A 25,143-nucleotide genomic window follows, 5' to 3' on the forward strand; every position below is an offset into this window, starting at 1 on the left:
AAGTTTCATTTTGAAGTGTTAGGGCATTAGTGGCACATGCCTTTAGTCAAGCACTCAGGAGGCAGAGGCAGGCAGATGTCTGAGTTCTAGGCCAGCCTGGTCTACAGAGTGAGTTCCAGGATAGCCAGGGCTACGCAGAGAAATATATGGCAAAATAGTGAAGAGAGCTGCAACCCCCAAATTCCGCTTTGTCCATAAGTGTTGGTTATATTTTCAAGTAGCTAAATGAGGTACTAAATTGGTGGCAGGAGGATCAGGAACTCAAGGTCATACTTAACTACACAGTGAGTTGGGGACCAGCCTGGGCTACATGAGATCTTGTCTCAAAATTAAAACCCAAGTTTTCTTTTCACTCGAATTAGTAGATTCTCCCATTCTACACGTGAGTAAACCAGAGTTCCTAGAGGGGAACGGACTTGGCAGTTGTCAGAGTTCCCTGGTAGGTGCTGGAGTCTGTGTCTGAGGTCACATTTGTCTGCCCTTTACCAGTAAGTGCAGTAGCTTTGCTGTTTCTAGCCTGAGTTCCGACAGTAGTTAGTGAGCATGACAGTGTGGTATTCTGATCACACATAGGCACAGGTCAGCCACATTTATTTTGGGAAAGACACAGAGCACTTGTTGCTAGGACATAGGTCAGAGCTTATGCAGATGAAGTTGTCGACAGCGGGGTTTCATTTATAGGCAGAATTATCATGGCCTTTACAGAGAAACCAGCTCTGAGCCTCCAAAGATACCTGACCACAATCCCTATAGAAATCTTAGGATTTCTGTTGCAGAGAGAAGACACCCAAAGTATTAATTAATAACTTCACCCGAGATCATACGGTCTCAGTCTCAGTGAACTTTTTATTCCTCACTCTTCACAAGGACCTAGTAGTCATTTGTGTTTACTCTCTTGGCTCAGCCTGTGAGCTGTGGAAGACCCAAGGCCTGTGGTCTGGAACATGCTGTAACCACACACGACCATTACGGAGATGAACCGCTTTAAGCGCCACAGCTTGAACCAGCCTCAAGCTTGCACAGGTAAAACCTGGCATTGTAGAGCCTGCCCCTCACTCAGGAGGCTGCAGCCGAATTCAAGGTCTTCCTGACTTACGTAATGAGTTCCAGGCCATCTCTCCCCTTCAGAAGTCACTACTAAAGACCGCTGTGACAAACTCCGTTAGCCCTTTAAGGGTTGAACAAGAAATTGGAGTAATCGAACGCCAGTCTAGTTTGGAGTCGGGCTGTCGGCTGGACACCGGGGAGACTAGAGCGGTTGGTCTGGGTGCACTTCCGGGGACTGGGGAAGGGGGCGGGCTCGTAAGCCCCGCCCTATGGGTGGAGCTACGTACAGGACGAGCAAGGGCTGCGGCAGGTAATTGGTGTTGGGCTGGAGGTCTCTGGGCGGAGCCATCTGGAGGAGAGCAGATTTCTTTCCTCACGGAAGTGTGCCTGAGCTTGGTGGAAGCAACAGTGTCCCTCCTCTCCCGACGGCAAATTAGCGGAAAGCAGGTTACCATTTCTCCCTCACTCTGACTTCTTTAACGCTGAGATGTGGCTGAGAGAGATGTAAAGGAGGTGGCTTGGGAAGTCCCCGCCCATGCGGAGCCTGTCCCTCTGAGCTCTGACCTTGTGGTCAGTGACTGAGGCCGCGGGTGGACCTCACCGGTGCATCTCTCCTTTAACTCCTGGTTTTCATTCATTTGTCCCTACTTCTACTTCCTGCGGGCACATTGGTAAGTTATCAGAATGAATCAGAAGGCTAGACATGCTAAGATTTTAGAATCTAGGCTAGATACTTTTCTGTTACTGTTGTTTAAGAGTCTCACTGTGTGGCCCAGGCTGGCCTCTGTCAGTCCACTGCTTCAAGCCTCCCAAGTGCCAGGTAGTGCACTACCGTGCTGGCTGACTACAGACTTTTAAATAGATTAGATAATTATATTCAAGGGTGTGAGGGTATAGTTCAGTTGACAGAGTGCCTGCCTACCGAGAACACAGCTCTGGCACGTTTATCCTCAGCATGGCATAAAACCAGGCATGGTGGTATTTGCTTGTAATCACAGTTTTTGAGAGGTGGAGGCAAGAGCATTAGAATTTCAAGGTCATTCTTGCTACGTGATGAGTCAAGGCTAGCCTAGGCTATATGACTCTGAATAAGTATATAAGTTTTTTTTAAGCTAATTATGCTTAGAATGATCCCTGTAATACTGATGGCAAAATAGAGACTGCCATAAAGGGAATCCAAACCCAAGTCCTGCTAGCTAAGCCTCTCTGCCAAGTGTGTGTGTGCATTGTTAATCCCTGAGTCTCTCCCCTGAGAGGGTGAAAAGGGAAAGTTTCTTTAAGGAACTTTTGAAATGGGCTTTATTTTTTAATTTCTCTCTCTCTCTCTCTCTCTCTCTCTCTCTCTCTCTCTCTCTCTCTCTTCAAGACAGGGTTTCTTTGGCTGTCCTAGAACTATGTAGACCAGGCTGGCCTGAAATTTACAGAGACCCACCTGCCTCTGCCTCCCAAGTACTGGGATTAAAGCCATGTGCCACCACCATCCAGCTTTTTGAATTTGTTTTCTTTTAGGGGGATGAGGATCTTTATTTTTTATTTGCTCCTTTTTCTGGGAATTGAACCCAAGGCCTTGACCGTGCTAAACAGGCACCCAGCTACAGAGCTACGGCAGCTCTTGGAGAGCAACTGTAAATATTGACTAGAAGTGTGCACATTTATGAGAAGGGAGGATGGGGAGACAGTATTACCACAAAACACATGTCCCTTTGCTTAGATCGAGTGGTCAGAAGCACATGGTAGGAAAGGGCTTGATTGCTAGAGGACCAGCAGGAATCCCAGTATTGGACGTGGGGCCCATAAAGAAGATACAGATCACTCCAGGACAGTCAGAGCCCCTCAGTAAAGCCCTGTCTCAAAACAGCCACAAACTATGGACCAGATGCTTGCTCTTCTATAGCATGCTGAGACCAAGATTTATCTCAAAATTCAGTATTACTCAGCTACTCAGCTACTTCAACTGTTTTATCATATACATATATATAATTTTATATTTATTTATTTATTTATTTTGAGACAGGGTTTTTCTGTGTAGCCCTGGCTGTCTTGAAACTCACTATGTAGACCAGGCTGGCACTGTATTCACAGAGATCCTCTTGCCTGTGCTTTACCAGTGCTGATATTAAACCACTGTTGCTGGGCAGTGGTGGTGCACGCCTTTAATCCCAGTACTTGGGAGGCAGAGGCAGGAGGATCTCTGTGAGTTTGAGGCCAGCCTGGTCTACAAGAGCGAGTTCCAGGACAAGCTCCAAAGCCACAGAGAAACCCTGTCTCGAAAAACCAAAAAAAAAAAAAAAAACCAAAAAAAAAAAAACAAATAAAAAAAGGTACACCACTATGCATGGCTCTTAAAAAATATTTTTAATTCAATTTTTAAGTTAACCTGCAAAACAATGTATTTCAGGGGGCTGGAGAGATGGTTCAGTGGCTAAGAGCACTGGTTGCTCTTTTTTAGAGGACACAGGATCAATTTTCAGCACTCACCTGGCAGCTTGCAACTGTCTGTAATTCCCATCCTAGGGGACCTGACACCCTCATACAGATATACATGCAAGCAAAAACGCCAGTGTACATAAAATAAAAGTAAATAAACAAAATTTAAAAACCAGTTTGTTTCATTATGGCATTTTCGTATATATGTGTTGTACATTGTTCTGGTTTGTATCCCCCGCCTTATTGCCCTTCCCATGCCTGTTGTCTCTTTAATAAAGACCTCTGACATTTTGATATGGGTCCCTCCCTCGTGAGACTGAGAGACAAGTGCAAAACATTAGCTCAGAAACTTGAGTAACTGTGTTGTGTCAAGGGCTGTGGGCGTGTAGCCCGAACTAGACATGTAGCATGCTTAAGGCCCTGGATCTGAACCCTGTCACTGGGGGGAAACTAGATATAGTGGCTGCAGTTGCGGTGTTGAGGAGACTTAAGCAGAAGGATTGCCTAAAGTAAGACGTCAGCCTGGGCTACTAGAGATCTTGTTTCTAAACAAAGATAATCCCATGTATGGTGACTTTGATTCACATTCAGCCTCAAAGGATTGGTGGGAGTTTGTTGTTGTTCCTTCCCAGTTTTGGGGATCCCACTGAGCTCCTCCACAGTCTAAGAAAGATTTGTAAGGACTTGTGTGGGGGGAAGATGCCTGAACTCTGCCTTCTCTCTTCTGTGTAGGGCATCATGAAGCAGCTGCCCGTCTTGGAGCCTGGAGACAAGCCCAGGAAAGCCACATGGTCTGTAAGGAAAGTTCAGACACACACAAGAGCTCGAGTTTTTATTTCATTATATGTAGTTTACTAACATATTTGCACATCACCAAGGGGGTAGCAATGAAACTGGGGTGATTAGACTCAAACTGTCTGAGGTCTTCAGAGGAAAGACAGGGGGCAATCATTATCACAGAACAGCTGCTAACTTTATTAAAACCTGTTTACCAGGAGGAATAATGCTCTGGCCATCTGGCATTCTCAGCTACAACTCCGAGGTCCTCCCCTGAGCTGTGACTCATTCTTAAGGTTTCAGGGAATTGAATGTGGATTATACTGGCTCCAGTGTGAATTGGCTGTTTGTTAAACCCTTCATTCATCACCTCCTACTGGCTAATATTGACAGCTGCTGTATAGGCTCCAGAGTCCGAAGGCCAATAGTCCCTCTGTAGTGAAGTTAGAGACAGAGCAGGTGATGGAGTCTGAGGGGCTTCCAAAATGTTGCAGAGAGGTGCAGTGTTCCCACAGGGCTCCAGGTGAGCCTCCATGCCCACTTCCATGACCTACCTCACTGCAGAGCCATCATACATGTGCTGAAGATGTGCTTTAGGGTAAAGCCCTCTAGAGAACTGGAAATGTAGCTCGATTGTAGAGCTCTGCCTAGCATATGTAATACCCCTAGTTAGATCCCCAGCACTGAAAGGCAGGAGGAAGCAGGCGCCATAATGGAGGCCCACACAACCAGGCTGTTCCTGCCTGTCCGTTCAACCGCAAATATCTTTGCTTATTCTTTCACTGTTTTATTTGCCTCATGTAGCCCAGGTTGCCTCGTAACTTTCAGCAATCCTTTCTCAGCCTCCCAAGTGCAAGATTGCAGACATAGCCACCAAGATTGACCTTGTTTTGTTCAGGGCTAGCCTAGGCAGGGGAGTAAAATGCTGTCGAGAAAAAAAAAGCAGAAAGAACTTTTATGTTAAAATTTTTCCTTGGCTGTGAAAACAATGGAAAAGATCTTCGTGAAGCTTTTGAGTGGCCCTTTTACCCTGTGGTCCTTCAGGGCTGTGAAGGCAGGCAATTCATTGTCTCATTGGCATTTTTCTAGATGTTTTCTTCTTTTCTGTCTTGTTTTGTTTTGTTTTTTTTACGGTTAGTTTTTCTTTTTTTCTCTTTTTTTATTGATATTTATTGAGCTCTACATTTTTCTCTTTCCCCTTCCCTGCCTTTCCCTCCCCTTTTCAGTCCTCCCCCGAAACCCCCATGCTCCCAATTTACTCAGGAGATATTGTCTTTTTCTACTTTCTACTTCCCATGTGGATTATATCTGTGTAAGTCTCTCTTAGTGTCCTCATTGTTGTCTAAATTCTCTGGGATTGTGGTTTGTAGGCTGGCTTTCTTTGCTTTATGCTTAAAAACCACCTATGAGTGGGCACATGTGATAATTGTCTTTCTGTGTCTGGGTTGCCTCACTCAAAATAATGTTTTCTAGCTCCATCCATTTTCCTGCAAACTTCAAGATGTCATTGTTTTTTTCTTCTGTGTAGTACTCCATTGTGTAAATGTACCACATTTTCCTTATCCATTCTTCAGTCGAGGGGCATTTAGGTTGTTTCCAGGTTCTGGCTATGACAAACAAAGCTATTATGAACATAGTTGAGCACATGTCCTTGTGGCATGATTGAGCATCCTTTGGATATATACCCAAAAGTGGTATTACTGAGTCTTGAGGAAGGTTGTTTCCTAGTTTTATGAGAAATCACCACACTGACATACAAAGGGGCTGTACCAGCTTGCATTCCCACCAGCAATGCAGAAGTGTTCCCTTTTCCCCACAACCTCTCTATCATAAGTTTTCATCAGTGTTTTTGATCTTGGCCATTCTTACAGGTGTAAGATGGAATCTCAGAGTTGTTTTGATTTGCATTTCTCTGATGGCTAAGGATGTTGAACATTTCCTTAAGTGTCTTTCAGCCATTTTAGATTCCTCTGTTGAGAGTTCTCTGTTTAGGTCTGTACTCCATTTTTTTTATTGGACTTTGTGATCTTTTGATGACCAATTTCTTGAGTTCTTTGTATATTTTGGAGATCAGACCTCTGTCTGATGTGGGGTTAGTGAAGATCTTTTCCCATTCTGTAGGCTGTCGTTTTGTCTTGTTGACCGTGTCCTTTGCTTACAGAAGCTTTTCAGTTTCAGGAGGTCCCATTTATTAATTGCTTCTCTCAGTGTCTGTGCTATCAGGGTTGTACTTAAGAAGTGGTTTCCTGTGCCAATGTGTTCAAGTGTACTTCCCACTTTCTCTTTTATGAGGTTCAGTGTGGCTGGCTTTATGTTGAGGTCTTTGATCCATCTGGACTTGAGTTTTGTGCATGGTGATAGATATGGGTCTATTTTCATTCTTCTATATGTTGATATCCAGTATGCCAGCACCATTTGCTAAATATGCTTTCTTTTTTCATTTGATATTTTTTGCTTCTTTGTCAAAAATTAGGTGTTTGAAGGTGTATGGATTAATATCCAGGTTTTCGATTCAGCTCCATTGGTCCTCCTGTCTGTTCTTATGCCAATACCAGGCTATTTTCAGTACTGTAGCTATATAGTAGAGTTTGAAGTCAGGGATTGTGATGCCTCCAGAAGTTCTTTTATTGTACAGGATTGTTTTTGGCTATCCTGGGTTTTTTGCTCTTCCATATGAAGTTGAGTACCATTCTTTTGAGGTCTTTGAAGACTTTTGCTGGGATTTTGATGGGTATTGCGTTGAATCTGTGGTTTTTGTTTTTTGAGACAAGGTTTCTCTGGGTGACTTTGGCTGTCCTGGAACTCACTCTGTAGACCAGGCTGCATTTGAACTCACAGAGCTCTGCCTGCTTCTACCTCTCAAGTGCTGGGATTAAAGGCATGAGCTGCCACCACCTGACTTCTGTTCTTGAATATAATGCTCATATGCTTAATTTTTTTACACCTCTGTTCCTCCATTGTTAAACTAAAACTACACTAATGGTACTTTTGACTAGTGAGCACCCATAAGGTGATGTGAAGCCAGGGTTGCGGCTCTGTGAGCAGAGTGAGTGCATGGGGCACTGTTAGCAATCCTTCCGCTGATGGGATACACAAGTCTGAATGTCAGGACAGATCTGAGCAAGGAGGAAAGACCCCAGAATCACTGATAATGACAGAGATGGACCTCCATAGAAACCACCAGGACAGATAAAATGAGTCAGGAAAGCAAGCACAGACTGAGGAGAAGGACTCTAGGACACTGAGAGTTCCAAGGGGCTGGTGGGAGAGGGATCAGAGAGGAAAGGAAGTATCTGCCAGAGGTGAACAGACACCAAGGGGAAAAGCTGTGGAGAATCCAGGTTCTGGGAAAGCTGCAGGGAAGTGGAAGGGGTTAGAGTCCCAGAATCAAAGAGCTCAAATAAGGCAGGACTCGTAAAGAGCCAGGAACTATTCTTATTTATTGTGTGCCTCGGCACACACCTGTAATCCCACATTTGGGAGATGGGGGACAGGACCATCAGGAACTTAAGGTCCTCCTGGGCTCGCTGGAGTCCTAAGGCCAGCCTAGACCACATGAGACCCTGTCTCAAACTAAATTTTGGTTCATTTGTTTCCAACCTGGAAGCTTGAGTTATATATATATATATAACTCTCTCTCTCTCTCTCTCTCTCTCTCTCTATATATATATATATATATATATATATATATATATATATATATAAATCTGTTAAAATCAAAATAAATGTATCAGGGAATGCCTAATCCTATATTTCAGCTTGTGAGTGCTAGGTTTAGGTTCCATTTGGTTGAGATTGTCAAGCCTGGAAAGGCTCTTAATAAGTCTGTCTAAACCCACAGACCAGGATAATACCATCCTGATGGTGCCAAGGCACACCGGTGGACATCTCTCGTGTCAGTTCCCCTGTCTACCACAGAGCCCCATGGGAGTCAAACGTCCAGCCAAAGTTGAAAAGCCAGAGACCGAGCAAAGGGGAGGTACTGTCGTTGGTCAGGATATGACTTTGCTGGATACAACTGAGATATCAGTGTGAAGCCAGGGAGACAGCTCAGCAGGTGAAGGCACTTGCCCAGCAAGCCTGGCCACTTCGGTTCAGTCTCAGGGACCCACATAAAGGTAGAAGGCGAGAACCTGCTCTATGGAGTTTCCCTGTTATCGCAACACCTGCACCATGGCACTTCCGCACACGTCACGCGTGTGCTCACGTACAATAGCAACAATTAAGGTCTACGGCATCAGCGTGTGTACCTTTCATCCTGGTGACCGTGTTGTGGGGCATGGAAGAGTATCCTCACACAGGCCTCCTGAATTTATCTTCCCTTCGGCAGGTACACCCTGACTCTCCCTGGAGACAAGCCCTGCCCTCGTGTTGGTCACAGCTGCTCATATTTACCCCCAGCTGGTGATGCCCAGAGAGGGAAGGTCTGCATCGTAGGGGGAGCAAATCCAAACCAAAGCTTCTCAGATGTGCACACCATGGACTTGGGTAAGATCAACGCTCCAGAGCGTTCCTAGAAATACTGGTTCTGCTGGATGTGGTGGCACACGGCTTCAAAGCCAGAACCAGAGAGGCAGAGGCAAGACAACCCCGGGAGTTCGAAGCCAGCCTGCTCTGTTTAGCAAGTTCCAGGCCAGGAAAACATAGACTCTGTCTCAAAATAATAATGATAATTGTAATAATAGTAGTACCAACTCACACCAGACACAGGGTTTTCCTCTTAGAGAGAGAAATATCTTCCCTGGCCCCTAAATAAGGTCTCAGCTGACCTCTAACACATACCCACCTGTGCAGTACATCCTTGTTTGGGAAGAGTCTGTTGAGCCCTAGCAATCTAGAAATTGGTTATTTATTAACTGTTCTAGGAAGCACCAATGACCCTCATTTCTCCTCTGTCTCTTGTCCGCTCTCTGATTGGTCATCAAGTCCTGACTTTCTCTGTCTTCCTCTGTCCCTTTCTGTAATCCACACTACTGCTGTCTTCCAGCTAGGCTTGGAATCATTTTCACTCCAGTCTCCTTGCTTCCACAGTGACTCACTGTGCAGAGCATATTCCACACCCACTCAGAAAGTGTTGTGCTTTGGTTTGGGGGAGTGTTACTTAGTTTTGAAGCAGTCTCATATAGCTCAGACTGGCCTTGAACTTACTGTGTAGCTGAGAATGACCTTGAACTTCTGATTCTCTTCCTTTGCCTCTCAAGTGGCTACTGTTATATATCGGTGCCGCTTCACCAGGTCTGTGTAAGCTGATGTGCAAACCCTGGCTTCCATGCACACACTCCCATCTCCCCTTCACAGGTCTTAGTGCACATAGTTTAAGGTCCTTGGAGGCAGAGAGTGAGACTTTTACTCATAAGTATATCCCCAGCCACTTCCAGAGCATGAAGCCAGAGCAAGCACTTTGTATTTCGATGAATGAATGGATGAATGGATGAATGGATGAATGAATGAATGAATGAACGAAGCTGTGAACAAATTACTACATGCTATATTACTATACAAAAGGCGGAAGTTGAAAATTGATGACCTACATCTGTGTTTGGCAATGGCCATGTAACATTTCCATTATAATATATATACACATGCATATATACATTATACACACACACACACATACACACACATATGTATATTAGTTTTTTGAGATCCGGTTTCTCTATTTATGTCTGGCTATCCTGGATGTGTAGATGAGGCTGGTTTTGGACTCACAGAGATGTACCTGCCTCAGCCTCCCAAGTGTTAGGAGCTGGCATTAAAGCTGTGTACTAGCATACCCAGTCCAAGTATTAATATTCTTATTACATTTATTATTTGGTACATGTGCATAGCACACATAGAGATTAGAGGACAACTTTGTAAAGTTTTTGAAGATTTGTTTTATTATTATTACTATTTATTTATTCATCTTAGTTTTGGGGACAATGTTTCTTTATGTAGCCTTGGCTATCTTGGCACTTGCTTTGTAGACCAAACTGTGTTTTGTTTGTTTGTTTGTTTGTTTTTTTAGCAAAGATGATTGGCTTAAGGAATTATTTTAAGAAATATATTTCTATGTGTATTAGTATTACACATGTATGTGTATGCACCATAGAAGGAGTTGGAGCCATTAGAACTGGAGTTACAGAGAGTTTTGAACTACTGTGGTGCTAGGAACTGAACCTGGGCATTCTGCAGTAACCACTCTTAATTGCTGAGCCATTAACCCAGCCCATTATCCTACTATTTCTAATGTGTGTGTGTGGAGGTCTGTGTGTGGGTATATGCGTGTAAGTGCCAATGCCCACAGAAGCCAGAAACATAGGATCTCCTAGAGTTGGAATTATACGGATGATGGGAATTGAACTTGGGTCCTCTGTAAGATTAGCAAGATTAGTTAAGAGGGCCCTTAACAACTGAGCCCTCTCTTCAGCCCCAACTATATCAGTTTTTACATGCACACTTGATTTGTGAATGACTCGAGATTAAAATAACAGAAATGAAGCTGGCAAGATGGCTTAGTGTGTAAAAGTACCTGCTGCCCAGCCTCATCTGAGTCTGACCCCTGAAACCCACATGGTGGAAAGAGGAAAGTTAACTCTCAAATACTGTTCTCTGACCTCCATGCAGCTGCTGTGGCACAAATGTGTATGCACTTACATTTGCGTAAGAAACAGAATATAATTAGAAAATTCTGAATTGCCATGGTTGGCCTTCTCAGTAATTTTAGGAGGTCTGACACCTACATGGCAGTAGTAGACCTGGAGTGTCACCTATTGACAAGGCTCCACCCACGGAGTCTCTGTTTGTACTGTCCAGGCCCTTGAATCTCTACCCCCAGCACTAGGCATAGGTACCTTGAATCCCTTTCAGCCCTCAAGGGGCTTATCTTCTACCTCAGTTAGGTTGTAACTACCTGTTTGTGACAGCATCTTCCTATGCAGTCCATTCTAGCCTGGGAGTCTCTGGGTAGCCAGGAAGACCACAAACTCACAACCCTTCTGCCTCCACTTCCAAGTACTGGGGTCCTGAACCACCATACCTGCTTTAGTTATATCTTTATCGCAAGTTATCAGTGCCGTGGTGACCTTAGCAAGGCCCTTTGGACCACAGTACCCTGTTACATAGAGATTACCAACCGGCTTCCTTTGCAGTTGTGGTTAGTGCGAACAGCAGCATGGTACTTGTAAGGTCCTAGTTTATTGCTTTGCTAGCTAAAAGAATGGGTTGATTTAGACGTCATTTCTGTTTGCCCAGAGACCATTTAGTCGGGCCACTTAAAATGGGGAGTCCAGGAGATTGAGATCTATAGCAATACTAGGAGTGTTTCTCAGACTCTAAGGACAAAAACCAGCAGCCCAGGCTGCAGAGAGAGTGGAAACTGGCTCCAAGTGGGCCATCTGAGTCAGGCAGCTCCCTCTGGCCCCGTTAGTCACAACTAGAAAGTTAGTGTTCGGCGCATGTCGCCTGGACTCTGGGAGCAAGAGCAGAGATGGTTTCTATCACAAAGTGTTCGTGGCCAGGCGGGCAGCCTGCCAGCGTGTACTGGAGAACATTTCAGTTTGGGCAAGTTCCCTTTAAGGACTTGACAATGAGTCACTTATGATTTTACCTCTCACTCCTGAAGTTTGTCAACCAGCATTACCAGTTACAGCCCCAGCCTAAGGACCGGTCGATGTTTTCTAGGGACGCAACAGTGGGACACGGCCACCAGTGAAGGTCTCTTGCCTCGGTATGAGCATGCCAGTTTCATTCCCTCCTGCACACCTCACAGCATCTGGGTGTTTGGGGGTGCAGACCAGTCAGGAAATCGAAATTGTCTGCAAGTCCTGAATCCTGGTGAGTAGACAGAGGTTGTTTTCTTTTTTATCATGCACATGTAGATGCATTTATATTACGGTACATTTGAATTGCTCTAATTAACCTATTTTACTTTGCTGACCTTATGGAAATAGGAATTTATAGGGTTTTTTTTTACATTTTAAAATATGTATGTGTGTGTGTGTGTGTGCGCGCATGAGAGAAAGATCATACACACTGAGTAGTGTACATGTGGACATCAGTGCCTCTTTTTACCGTGTGCGTTGGTCCCAGGGGCAAACCACCCGGCTAGCCCAGGACACATGACCTGCTCTCAAGTGATGGAATTATAGAGATGTGCCCTTACAGGACTGAATTTTCTTTTGTGTCAAGTATTGACATTTCTTTGTAGTATTTGAAAACCATCTTCTTAGATGTCTGTTTGATTGGTTTGAATGTTTGTTATCTTCCCTGCCCTCCCTCTCTGGAATGTAAATGCTTTTTTAAAAAAATACATTTTATTTTGTTTTTCAGACAGGGTTTCTCTGTGTAGCCCTGACTGACTGTCCTGGAACTCGCTCTGTAGACTAGGTTGGCCTTAAACTTAGAGATCCACCTGCCTCTGCCTCCTAACTGCTGGGATTAAAGATGTGTAACATCACCACTGGCTAAAACATTTTATTTTTTAATTTTATGTGTATGCAGAACTTCCTTCCTTCTTTCCCTCCCACCCTTCCTCTCTCCACCTTCCTTCCTTACTTCTCTTTCTTTCTTTTTTTTTTTTTGACATGGTCTCACTCTGTAGCCCTGGCTGGTCTGGAACTCTTTATGTAAACCAGACTGGCTTGAATCAGAAATGCACCTGCCTCTGCCTTGCAAGTACCGGGATTAAAGGCAAGCATCACCATCGTGGCTGAAATGTAAATGCTTTGAGGATAAGGGTTAGGTCATTGTTCCCAGGGTCCAGAACACAATCGGATATAGAGTAGACAGCCCCGCAGCCTCCTGGTCTGTCTGGAACACCACCATAGAGTATAATGGGTAAGCTGGGTCTGGGGGGGACAGTCCTAATAGCCCAGCAGCTTGGGAGACCGAGGCAGAAGGATCACGAGTTCAGGGCATTCTGGGCGAGAATCTGATGGTTGGCAGTTCAGATCGCCAGAGTGTATGCAGTAATAGAGTGCTTGCCTGGCATGTGTGGATTTCTTGGTTAGATTCCCAAAACGTGGGAAAGTAGTAGTTCAGGTCAGAATCTATGCTTTGCTATACACTGTTCATGATGTTAACCCCATGTCCTTGGGCAAAACTTCTCTACCTCAGTTTTCTTTTCTTTCCTCCCTTGTGAACTTGTTAAAGATTTGAACGAGCAGCTAACACTCTCTGAAGAGTGGAAATCAGTTCTGAAAGTCCACCTTTAAAAAGATGGTGGGGTGTGTGTGCGTGTGCACTCATGGTGTGTGTGTGTATATATGCCTGCATGCATATGTGCAGGTTTGTGCATGTGCATATTTGCGCATGTGTGTGTGCATGTGTGCATGCATATGTGCGTGTGTGTAACACCCAATTCTGTGTTACCCTCTCGGTACAGTTCGTGCGCCACTGTACAATACGCGAGTTGGGCAAGGGCCTGGAGATTGAAAGAACACACAAGAGACCTGCGTCATTCAAAAGATCAGCCGAATTTATTCAACCTTGGGGAAATCCTAATACACCTCACTGCTATACAAGAATTTCCGCCCAAGCAGGTGGGAAATTACCACACCAAAGATGGAGTAAACAATGCCTTATAGCTAATAACCAGGCAGGGCGGAGGAAGCACAGGAACAAACTGAACATTTTAGCTGGCTGACCAGAAACTGTCCTCAAGATGCAGCCCAGGAGCAGGGGCAGACCAGGGTCCTACACGTGTGTGCGTGTGCTCTACAGCTTTATAGCCCAGGCCTTCCGCCTCAGCTTCACAAGTGCCAAGTTCACACGTCATTTGCTAGGACCCTGTTTTTTTGACTCTAGGTAATAACATTTATTTAAAAACAAAACAAAAAACCCACAGTGGTGATATAATCCCAGCATTCTGAAGTCAGAGGCAAGCAGATCCTGCAAACTTGAGGCCAACTAAGCCTACGTAGCAATTCCAGGCCAGCCGGGGCTATGGAGTGAAACCCTGTCTCAATACAAAACAACAGCAAAAGCAAAACAGTGGAACTTTGGAAGCTTCTGTCAGAAAAATTGATTTTATTTTATTTTTTGTGAAATATTCCTTCTCACTGTATGAATATATGTCATTGTGATTGGTTTAATAAAGAAACTGCCTACAGCTAGGCAGGAGAGCCAGACTTAAGAGAACGCTGGGAGGAAGGAAGAGGAGTCCGAAGAGTTGCCAGCCAGACTCGGAAGAATCAACATGAACAGTACACAGATGAGGGAAATGAGCCTCAGGCAGCACACAGATGAATAGAAATGGGTGAATCCAATCTATAAGAGCTTGTTAAACACAACTTTAAGCTATCGGCTGAGCATGTATAATTAATAATAAGTCTCTGTGTGGTTATTTGGAACTGACAGGACAGAAAAGCCACCTACATTTTTTATTTGTTTTGTTTGTTTTTGCTGATAGAGTCTTGCTAGAGAGTGCAGGCTCTTAGACTTCCTGCCTCGTTCTCCCAAGTGCTGCAGTTACAAGCTTGAGTCACTACATCCAAGAGTCAGTTTCTGTGATTCAAGCCCTGCAGCTCTAGAGAGGGCTCATTTCGCTCTGATGTAGGCTGAGGCCTGTTCCTTCTGCGCCTTCTTGTTTGGCTCCCACATGTATTGTATATGCCTGGTGTAGCTTTTGGTATGTTTTATGCAGATCTTTTGCAAGAGAGGCACGGAGGTTTTCTAACAGGAAATCCTACTCAGTTGTGGTGCGAGTAGTGTGGGAGTCTGACAGACCAGGTTCAAGGCTGTTTCCTCTCTGGTCTTCTGGCTCGTCGCACCTTGACTGTCTCCTCCAGCCTGCCTAGCTACTGGCCTTTCAGCTCGTTACTAAACCAATCACAGTAATACATCTCCACACAGTGCACAAATACCCCACACCAGCTTGGGCCCACCACCCTGCAGAGAGGGTGCTGCCTGAGAAGGTGCTGAATTCCTATGACATTCATGGTTTCTTTCCTTCCTTCCTTCCTTCCTTATTTCCTTCCTTCCTTCCTTCTTTCCTTCCTTCCTTCCTTCCTTCCTTTTAAAAATCTGCTTATTATGTATACGATATTCTGCCTGCTTGTATGCCTGCAGATAAGAAGAGGGTACCAGATCTTAATACAGATGGTTTTGAGCCACCATGTGGTTGCTGGGAATTGAACTTAGGGTCTCTGGAAGAGCAGCCAGTGCTCTTAGCCTCTGAGCCATCTCCCCAGCCCAATTTACTTTTTATTTTCAAAGGAAAGAAACTCTGTGCATCCCCCATGTGATGACATACATTGTTTGTTTTCAAGACAGAATGGTAGAAAAAGCACAGACCATAGTGTTATTAAAACTGTTCATACTGGGACTGGAAAGATGGCTCAATGGTTAAGAGCACTGGCTGCTCTTCCAGAAGATCTGGGTTCAATTCCCAGCAACCACATGGTGACTCATAACTATCTATGGTGGGATCTGATGCCCTCTCCTGGCGTAAAGGTGTACATGCAGACAGAGCACTCGTATACATGAAATAAATTTTTAAAAAACAAAACTGTCCAAACTGGGGCTGGAGTTCAGTGCACTGGCTGTTCTGATAGGGGACCCAGGTTTGATCCTCAGCGCCCACATTGAGGCTCACAACTGTCTAACTCCAGCCCCGATCTGATGCTCTCTGGCCTTCCTGAGCACTAGGCATGGGGTACAGATACAGATCCAGGCAAAACAGCCATACATGTAAAAATAAAATAAATATGAAAAAGTGTGTCTAGAGCCTAGCAGCCGTTTGCTTGCCAGGACAGCTCAACAAGGAACAATGTAGCTTGGCCTCAGCCTCCTCTGAGAAGGGAGAAACTGACATTTATTTGCCGTTCGTTATTCAGTAGGATTACTGTCAGTGCCTCTGAAGCTGCAGTGATATTGTCTATTTTCTTTCTTTTTTTTTTTAAGTGTATTTTATGTAACGAGTACTGTGTATCTACATGTATGCTTGCCTGCCAGAACAGGGCATGAAATTCATTACAGATGGTTGTGAGCCACCATGTGAATGCTGGGAATTGAACTCAAGACCTCTGGAAAAGCAACTTTAACCTTTGAGCCATCTTTCCAGCCAGTCTTTCTTAAGCCGTGTATTTTGGGAAACTTGGCACATCTGTGCTGCCATAGTGGGGATGGGTTTTAGCAGATGCAGGGCTCCTGGATGCAAAGGCAGAGCTGTCAGCAGAGTGGAAGGGCTCAGATATGGCACTGACCTCACTCCTCCTTGAACTTATGGCTCTCAGGTTTGGGGCATTTGGTCTGTCTGAACAACCTCTGATCATCCTATTCTTCCTTAGCATTGGGGAGTATGAGCTCTCTACCTAAAGTTGTGCTGTGCCGTGCCGTGCCGTGCCGTGCCGTGCCGGGCCGTACTGTGTTCCTTAGAGACTAGGGTACCAAGGTGCCCCTGTGAGGCGCAACCAGAGTCGCAGACCTGCAGATGTGCATCAGTGGTAGAAGGCAAGCCCAGCAGGTCTTGGGTACCCTAGCATCTCAGAAAATTAACAGTAAGTCAGAAACCCCTCAGCCAAGATCTTGTTTCTTTTCTCTCTGGACTAGAAACCAGGACTTGGACTACACCAAAAGTGAGCAGCCCCCCACCATCCCCAAGAACATTCCACACATCAGCAGCAGCTATTGGGAACCAGCTGTATGTCTTTGGGGGAGGAGAGAGAGGTGCCCAGCCCGTACAGGATGTGACGCTGCATGTGTTTGACGCAAGTATGGACTGGGGATGTGGGGGTCGTGGGGCTGCTTACCTGGCCAGGGCCACCTCAGCCTCCATTATCTCTGCTACAGGAAACAGGGTCTTGAGAAAAGATTTTGAGCTCAGTAGATTACTTGCCTAGCATACGCCAATCTCCACACACATTTCATCACTAGCCCTAGACAAACCAAGCATGATGACAGATGTGTGTCTGTAATCCCAATAGGTGAGATCAGACCTAGCTGAGGATACATGAAACCTGCCAATAAATAAATAAATAAATAATAAATCTTGGTGGGTTGGTGCACACCTTTAATCCCAGCACTACCAGGCAGAAGCGGCAGACCTGTGTGAGTTTGAGGTCACCTTGATGGTCATCTTGATCTCTATGGTTCCAGGCCAGCCACAGCTACATAGTGAGACCCTGTCTCAAAAAACAAACAATGACTAAAATTGATGGTGACTCTGGGCTGGATGTAGCTCAGTGGTAAAGCCCGTGCTCAGTGTGTGCAAGAGCTCAGTGTGTGCACGGCCCTGCACGTGCTCAGTGTGTGCACAAGCTCAGTGTGTGCACGAGCTCAGTGTGTGCACGGCCCTGTATGTGCTCAGTCTGTGTACGACCCTGTACATGCGCAGTATGTGCACATGCTCAGTGTGTGCACGGCCCTGCACGTGCTCAGTGTGTGCACGGCCCTGCACGTGCTCAGTGTGTGCATGTGCTCAATATGTGCATGACCCTGCACTTGATTTTCTGCACCTGTCAAAAGCAAACAAGAGAGCAAAAGAGAAAAACAGAACAACTACAAAGACTTTTCACAGAAGAAGCACACACCTTTATTTTAACCTTGGAGTAGTTCTGGGTTAAAGCTAGGACATATTTTTCTTTTTTCTATTTTGGTTTTCCAAGACAGGGTTTCTCTGTAGCTTTGGAGCCTGTTCTGGAACTAGCTCTGTAGACTTGGCTGGCCTAGAACTCACAGAGATCCACCTGCCTCTGCCTCCTGAGTCCTGGGATTAAAGGCGTGCACTACCACTATCCAGCTAAGGGACATATTTTTCCAATCCAAAGCAAAAAATGACTTCCTAATACCTAATACCCAGACTGTAGAGCAGGCCTGCTAGGTTATTGCTTTGTAGTCTCTATCCCTGGAAGTGTTTAAGTAGAGGTTGGATAGTCGGATTGAGATCTACTTGGCTGATAAGTCAGAGGGAAGATTTCTTTTTCTTTCTTTCTTTTAATAATTTTTCTTTTTTTATTGTTTTTATTGTGCTATACACTTCTCCACTCCTCTCCCTTCCTCCCATCTACCCTTCTACGCTCTCCTATGACCACCAGGCTCCCAATTTACTCAGGAAATCTTGTCTTTATCTCTTTCCTACCTATTTAGATCCCCACGTCTCTCTCAGAGTCAGAGGAAGGATTTCAAGGTCACTTCCTTCCTGTAGCATCTTTGCACTGGGAGGTGCTGAAGAGGCTTGCCACATAGTATCAATGCATTCACTTTTGTAGGCACTTTGACCTGGTCTCAACCAGAGACACACGGAAGACCTCCATCTCCCCGGCATGGCCATGTGATGGTGGCAGCAGGGACAAAACTCTTTATCCACGGAGGCTTGGCAGGGGACAAGTTCTTTGATGATCTCCATTGCATTGATACAAGTAAGTATGTTAGAGGACCAGGGGATTTGTGTTCAAAATTCTTTAAAATGTGCTTGGAAAGAATTCAACTTTGCTCTGATGTGTTGATAACTTGAGCAGCTGTCAGAGTCTTTCCTAGATTCCATGAAGCATAGCCTGAGTACTAAGGAATGCAAAGCTGGGGAGCTAGCTCAGCCGTGACACCGGCTGCACTTTCCAGAGGATCTGGGTTGGGGGCCACTACCCACACAGCTGCATCTGCAGCCCCACAGTCTGTCACCCTTTCTGTCCTCCACAGGCAGAGAGAACACTGTATACTGTAAATAAATGAATTAGAAAGGCAGATAGATAGACCGACAGACAGACAGATCTGAAGAAAAGGAGGAAGAAGAAAAATATTATTAACAATTTGATTAGAGAAATGGCTCATCTGGGTGGTGGTACCACATGCCTTTAATCCCAGCACTTGGGCGGCAGAGGCAGGAGGATCTCTGTGAGTTTGAGGTCAGCCTGGTCTACAGAGCTAGTTCTAGGAGTGATGTGGGAAGTCCTTTTGTATATGTGTTACTTTTATTAGTTTAGTTAATGAATAAAGCTGTTTCGGCCTATGGCTTAGCAGAGTAGAGCCAGGTGGGGAAATCTGAACAGAGATATGGAGAGAGTAGGCAAAGTCAGTGTAGCTGCTGAAGGAGGCAGACACCATGGAGCTGCCCAAGAAGCAAGAGGTAACAAACCATGAGCCTTGTGATAAAATATAATAAAAATGGGTTAATTTAAGATATAAAAACTAGATGAAAATGCGCGTGGGCCATTGGCCAAACAGTGTTGTAATTAATATAGTTTCCGTGTGATTATTTGGGTCTCAGTGGCCGGGAAATGAACGAGTAGTCTCCACCATAGGACAGCTAGGACTGTTCCCGGGTTTCAAGAAACCCTGTCTCGAAACAAAACAAAACAAGGAGAGAGAGGGAAACGGCTCAGTAGTTAAATACTGCTCTTACAGAATACCCAAATTCAATTCCCAGCACTAACTGGTCTCAGTTGACCCCTGCACATCCCCATGCATACACATACACACACATGTACATAATTAAAAATAAGAAATTTTTAGCTAGGCGGTGGTGGTGCACACCTTTAATCACAATACTTGGGAGTCAGAGGGCAGGTAGATCTCTGCAAGTTAAACACAAACCTGAACTACAGCTTGAGTTCCAGGACAGCCAGGGCTACATAGAGAAACCCTGTTTTGTCAAAACCAGAAAACAGGGCTGGAGAGATGACTCAGCAGTTAAGAACACTGTCTGCTCTTCCAGAGGTCCTGAGTTCAATTCCCAGCAACCACATAGTGGTTCACAACCATCTGGTGCCCTCCTCTGTCGTGCAGGCATACATGAAGACAGAACACTATATAATAATAGTAATAATAATAATAAAATCATTAAAAGAAAAAAACAAAATGAAATATTCTATATATCTGGGTGTTTTTCGTGCATATATGTCTGTGTACTTACCATGTGTACATAATAGGGGCCAGAAGAGGGCATTGGATTCCCTGGGACTGGAGTTACAAGTGGTTGTGGGTGCTGGGAATTAAACCTAGAAAGAACTTCTAGAAGAGCCAAGGCATCTCTCTAGCCCCCAAATACATCTTCTTAAATTTTTTGTTCACTTTTTTTTTTTTTTAAAAAATTTCTAGCCGGGCAGTGGTGGCGCACGCCTTTAATCCCAGCACTCGGGAGGCAGAGGCAGGTGGATATCTGTGAGTTCGAGGCCAGCCTGGTCTACAAGAGCTAGTTCCAGGACAGGCTTCAGAGCTACAGAGAAACCTTGTCTTGAAACGCCAAAGGAAAAAAAAAGAAATTTCTGAGACAGGGTCACAATTGGCTTGCCAAGACCAAGATGACCTTGAACTCCTAGAGACCCAAGCCTCAGCTCCCAAGTGCTGGGATTAAAGGTGTGTGCCACCACACCCGACTATGGCTCTTTAAAAAAATAAATAAATAGTGTCGCAGGGTGGTGGTGGTGGTGCATGCCTTTAACCTACGGATCTTTGTGAGTTCGAGGCCAGCCTGGTCTACAAAGTGAGCTCCAGGACAGCTAGGGCTGTCACAGAGGAACCCTGTCCTGAAAAACAAACAAACAAAAAACCTAAATAAAAACAAGTACAATCCTTCCTAAACACCTAGTGTGTGTGTAGGCACCCAGCCCTCTCCATCGTGCCTTCCTACATTTCCTGTCCCAGCTAGAGCGCTTGAGGCTTTGGCTCCTGCTCCATTTCTGGTCCAGCTAATGGAGGTGAATGACCAGAGCTGCATGTTTGCTGGGCTGCCTGGTCAAAAGGAAAGCTAGAGAGAATTTAAAGACTGTCCCACCTCCGAAGGTGAGACGCTCCTGCATCTTTCTGGCTGTGAGCTCCGCGGGCGGGGACTTCCTCTTTCCTTTGTGTATTTCAAGCACTTAATGCGGTCGCCCGGGGAGCGGGTGATCACTTGTCTACTCTTGGAAGGCTGGATGAATAAATGAGCAAAGTCTGCCTGGCTCTAGACTGCTGAGCAAAGGGATGATGGGCAGAAGTCACAAGAACACCCGTGCAGAAGATTTGAGTCCTTACAAAGCACTTTGACTCCCGGAAGCAGGCTCACTAGCTGGAATCCCTCTATTAGCTACCATCAGGGCTTTCTCTTCCTTTTTTTTTTTTTTGAGATAGAGTCAGGCTGTGCAGTCCAACATCTTTGGTCTGCTGAATTCAAAGAGACATTTGCTCCTGTGCAGTTTCAAATAGGACGGCATTTGTTCTTGTTTTGAGAAAAGGTCTCACTGTTTCAAATAGGACGGCATTTGTTCTTGTTTTGAGAAAAGGTCTCACTGTGTAGTTCTGGCTGTCCTGGAACTCTCTGTAGACCAGGCTGTCCTCGAACTCACAAAGATCCGCCTGCCTCTGAATGCTGGGGTTAAAGGTGTGCGCCATCATGTTTGGCCTGATATATTTTCCTGTGCTGAGGAAGTACAGTCTTCTGCTCTACAACCCAGCGGTGTGTATGTACTTCACTTCCGTGCTCCTCTGAAAACATGCAGACATCTTTGCTTGTTTGGTTTGGTTTTGGTTTTTTTTCGAGACAAGGTTTCTCTGTAGCTTTGGCGCCTGTCCTGGAACTAGCTCTTGTAGACCAGGCTGGCCTCGAACTCACAGAGATCCGCCTGCCTCTGCCTCCCGAGTGCTGGGATTAAAGGCGTGCGCCACCACCGCCCGGCACGCAGGCATCTTTGTAAAAGTAGTGTTGGGAGTAAGTGCTGGGCTGCTCTGGAGGTCTCTGTCCTCCTCTCGCCTGCGTGCTCGTCCCTATGAAGAAAGGTTGTAGACAGAAGTGATAACAACTCAAAGGGCTCAACAGGAGCTTGCGAGTCGTAGCCAGCACTCAGAGGTGCTGTTGGAGGGGCCGGAGAGATAACTTGGCATCTTCCAGAGGACCTGTGTTTGATTCCCGGAACCCACACGGCAGCTCACAGCCAGTGTAATCTCAGTCCAAGGCATGAAAAACCCTCCTCTGGCCTCCATGGGCACCATGCATGCATGTGGTACACAGACAAACATGTGAGCAAAACATATATATGCACTTATGAACATGTGTGCCTGAATATTTATATACATGCACATGCACACACAACCTTACCTATCTGGACAGTGAATAATGATATCTCAGCTTTGGATGACCCTCAGTAATCATACTGCAAACTGTAGCAGGTAATTTGAAATCCCATGTTAACTCATGTGCAAACCCTTTCTTGTGACAGGTAATATGAAATGGCAGACGCTTAGTCCCACGGGGGCTGTTCCGTCAGGCTGTGCTGCTCACGCTGCCGTGGCTGTAGGAAAGCATGTATATGTGTTTGGAGGGATGACTCCCACTGGAGCACTGAACACAATGTATAAGTATCACACAGGTGAGCAGGGTCACTTCTGATCGTTAAACAAACACAAACGTTCTTTGAAAAGTTATGCAGAATTTTGTTGGGCCATGGTGACACACACTTTTAATCCCTGCACTCAAGAGGCAGAGGCAGGCAGAGCTCTGTGAGTTCAAGGCCAGCCTGCTCTACAGAGTGAGTTCCAGAGTTCCAGGACAACCAGAGCTGCACAGAGAAATCCTGCCTCGACAAAAAAAAAAAAAAAAACACAAAACCCCACAGAAAAACAAGGTCTCTTTGTGCACCCCAGCTAGTCTGAAAATGGCAGTAATTCTCCTGCCGTGCCTCCTGAGCACTGTTATTACAGATGCGCACTATCTGGCCCAGTCTGTTTCCCCCTTTATTTCCTCTTTTTGGGTTGACTAGTGCAGGAAATCACTGACTGTCTCTGTCCCCCTTCCATAGAAAACCAGCACTGGACCGCACTTCAGTTTGATACTTTCCTACCCCCTGGACGCCTGGACCACTCCATGTGTGTCATCCCATGGCCAGTGGTGTCCACTTCCGAGAACGAAGATTCAGATTCTCTCATCCTCAGCTGTGAAGTTGAGAAAGGGGGTGCTGCTGACAAACAAGTGACTCGGGGTGGTGGGTCAACTGAGGAAAATCAGACTCACACGCTGCTCTGTTTTGTCTTTGGTGGGATGAATACAGAAGGGGAGATCTTTGACGATTGCATTGTGACCGTAGTTGACTAATAAAACCCACGTTTTTATTACTTGTTAGTTTTTACAAAAGCAAAGGCTCTTTGAGTCATGCTGCCAAACACTCTTTACAATGTATTCTCTTAACCAAGAGGATGGGACGGGACGATGTGCACTTCTAGTTACACGATGGAGTAGAGGCAGAAGGGTCACCCTCAGCTACACAGTAGATTGGAGGCCAGCCTGGGCCACACAACATGGATGCTGTCTCCAAAAAGAAAAAAAGACTTTAAAATGGCGCAGCAGATAAAGGCACTTACCCCTTAACCTGATGACCTGAGTTCAATCCCAGGAAATCACATGATGGAGAACCCACTCCTAGAAGTTCTCTGACTTCTACATGCTGCTGTGACAGTATGTTCACTCACATACTGGGTGGGTAGGTGGGTGGAAGGATGGATGGAAAGATGGAAGGAAAGATTGAGTGGATGGGTGGATAGAAGGGTGGGTGGGTGATTAGAAGGATGGGTGGATGGAAGGGTAGGGGGTGGGTGGATGGAAGGAAAGATGGATGGTTGAATGGTTCATTTTTCTTAATAAAAAAAATTTCCAACATGTGTGCTGCATGCCTTTAATCCTAGCACTTGGGAGGCAGAGGCAGGTGATCTGAGTTCAAGACCAGCCTGGTTTACAGAATGAGTTCCAGGACAGCCACAGCTGTTATATAGAGAAACCAGTCTTGAAAAGCAAAATAAAGATTTGTTGTTCCTCAAAAACACCAATAGACAAATCTTTGGGCAGATCTGGGGTTTAAGTCTGTGAGCCAAAGCTCACAGTTAAATGTCAAATGTTAAAATTGGCCTTGTTTGCTTCATGCTGGAATATATGTGTAATCTCCATCTTGCACTTTTTTAACTGGATAGTCCAGTGCAAACAATTCCATTATAAAGTTTTACCAGCAATGAAATCTGTAGATACCCAAACTAGGTACTGGAGTAGATATTTATCAGTTGGAATCTTTTTAATGTGCATTAGTCATTAGAAAGAAGTGCAGAAAGGGGCTGCAGATAGCTCAGTTTAGAGCATTGCTTTAACTGAGGACCCATATGGTAGCTGACACCTGTCTCTAGTTCCAGGTCCAGGGGTTCCTATGCCTGACATTATAGCCAAAATAGTCAAATAAGCTAAATTTAGGGGGGGTACTGACAAAAGCTGGGTGTGAGGTCTTTCGGTTCATAAGCCTGATTGTGCACCTCCCGTAAACCTTATTTATCTTGGGAACTTGACCCATCTAAAAACGGGGGGGGGGGGGGAGTAAGCAGAGCATGGTGGGTATATGCTTTTACTCAGAGCCTAGTCTGCATAGTGGGACTCTGATTTGTTTTTAAAAGGAGTGTTAGCAATGGAGGACTAGAGTGAAGACTGCCTCTTACTCCTATTTACCCCTTGACCCAGCATGAAGTTAATAAGGCCAATTTTAACATTTGACTGGGTGTTGGCCCAAAGACTTAAGCTCCAGACCTGTCTGAACACTTGCCTGTTAATATTTCTGAAGCAAAAATCTGGCAGCCTAGGCTGGCCTCAAAGTTGTCATTCCCCTGCCTCAGCATCACAGAGTGCTAGGACTATAGGTATAAAGTATCTATCATGCACCTGCCCATCACTTTTTTAGGATAGGGAAAACAGGGCTGGAGCTAAGTAGGATCTCACACTATAACCTTGAATTTGCCATAATCCTGCCTCAGCCAGCTTCCTGAGAGTAGGAACTACTGGTATGAGCCACCATGCTGGATTCAAAATATATCAGATAGCACACAAATATGTAGCTCAAGACAGGTTTGTTGTCAGATCCCCAAATCTATCATTCTGAGTAAATTGTTGTTACAGCTGGCTGCTCAGCCGTAGAACACCCATCTTTGGGCAGTACTGAATTTCATGTTAGCTCTTAACAAAATCCTCACTGA

The 25,143-nt window shown here is 45.3% G+C and overlaps 1 protein-coding gene across 4 annotated transcripts; it reads left to right on the top strand.

Moving 5' to 3' along the window:
* The first annotated feature begins 1,336 nt into the window (after positions 1 to 1,336).
* Rabepk (Rab9 effector protein with kelch motifs) lies at positions 1,337 to 23,253 on the top strand. Of its 4 annotated transcripts, none has more exons than XM_087899689.1 (8): positions 1,337 to 1,357; positions 4,207 to 4,265; positions 8,582 to 8,739; positions 11,914 to 12,066; positions 16,783 to 16,944; positions 18,441 to 18,590; positions 22,362 to 22,511; positions 22,941 to 23,253. In XM_087899689.1, exons 2-8 carry the CDS (start codon positions 4,213 to 4,215, stop codon positions 23,231 to 23,233), a joined length of 1,119 nt encoding a protein of 372 aa, XP_087755815.1. In that variant the 5' UTR covers positions 1,337 to 1,357; positions 4,207 to 4,212; the 3' UTR covers positions 23,234 to 23,253. The 4 variants fall into 4 exon arrangements, with proteins under 4 accessions (XP_087755815.1, XP_087755813.1, XP_048288156.2 ...); XM_087899687.1 differs by lacking the exon at positions 1,337 to 1,357 and adding an exon at positions 1,391 to 1,718; XM_087899688.1 differs by lacking the exon at positions 1,337 to 1,357 and adding an exon at positions 1,430 to 1,494.
* The last annotated feature ends 1,890 nt before the right edge of the window (positions 23,254 to 25,143 follow it).

Source organism: Myodes glareolus, chromosome 21 (genome assembly GCF_982192425.1).
Source record: "Myodes glareolus chromosome 21, mMyoGla1.1, whole genome shotgun sequence".
Taxonomy (NCBI): Eukaryota; Metazoa; Chordata; class Mammalia; order Rodentia; family Cricetidae; genus Myodes; species Myodes glareolus.

Coding starts and splice junctions, on each gene's coding strand:
- Rabepk (XM_087899689.1), top strand. CDS start 4,213: ATGAAGCAGCTGCCCGTCTTGGAGCCTGGAGACAAGCCCAGGAAAGCC. Junction 4,266..8,581: donor AAGCCCAGGAAAGCCACATG/GTCTGTAAGGAA, acceptor TCCCTTCGGCAG/GTACACCCTGACTCTCCCTG. Junction 18,591..22,361: donor TCTCCATTGCATTGATACAA/GTAAGTATGTTA, acceptor TTCTTGTGACAG/GTAATATGAAATGGCAGACG.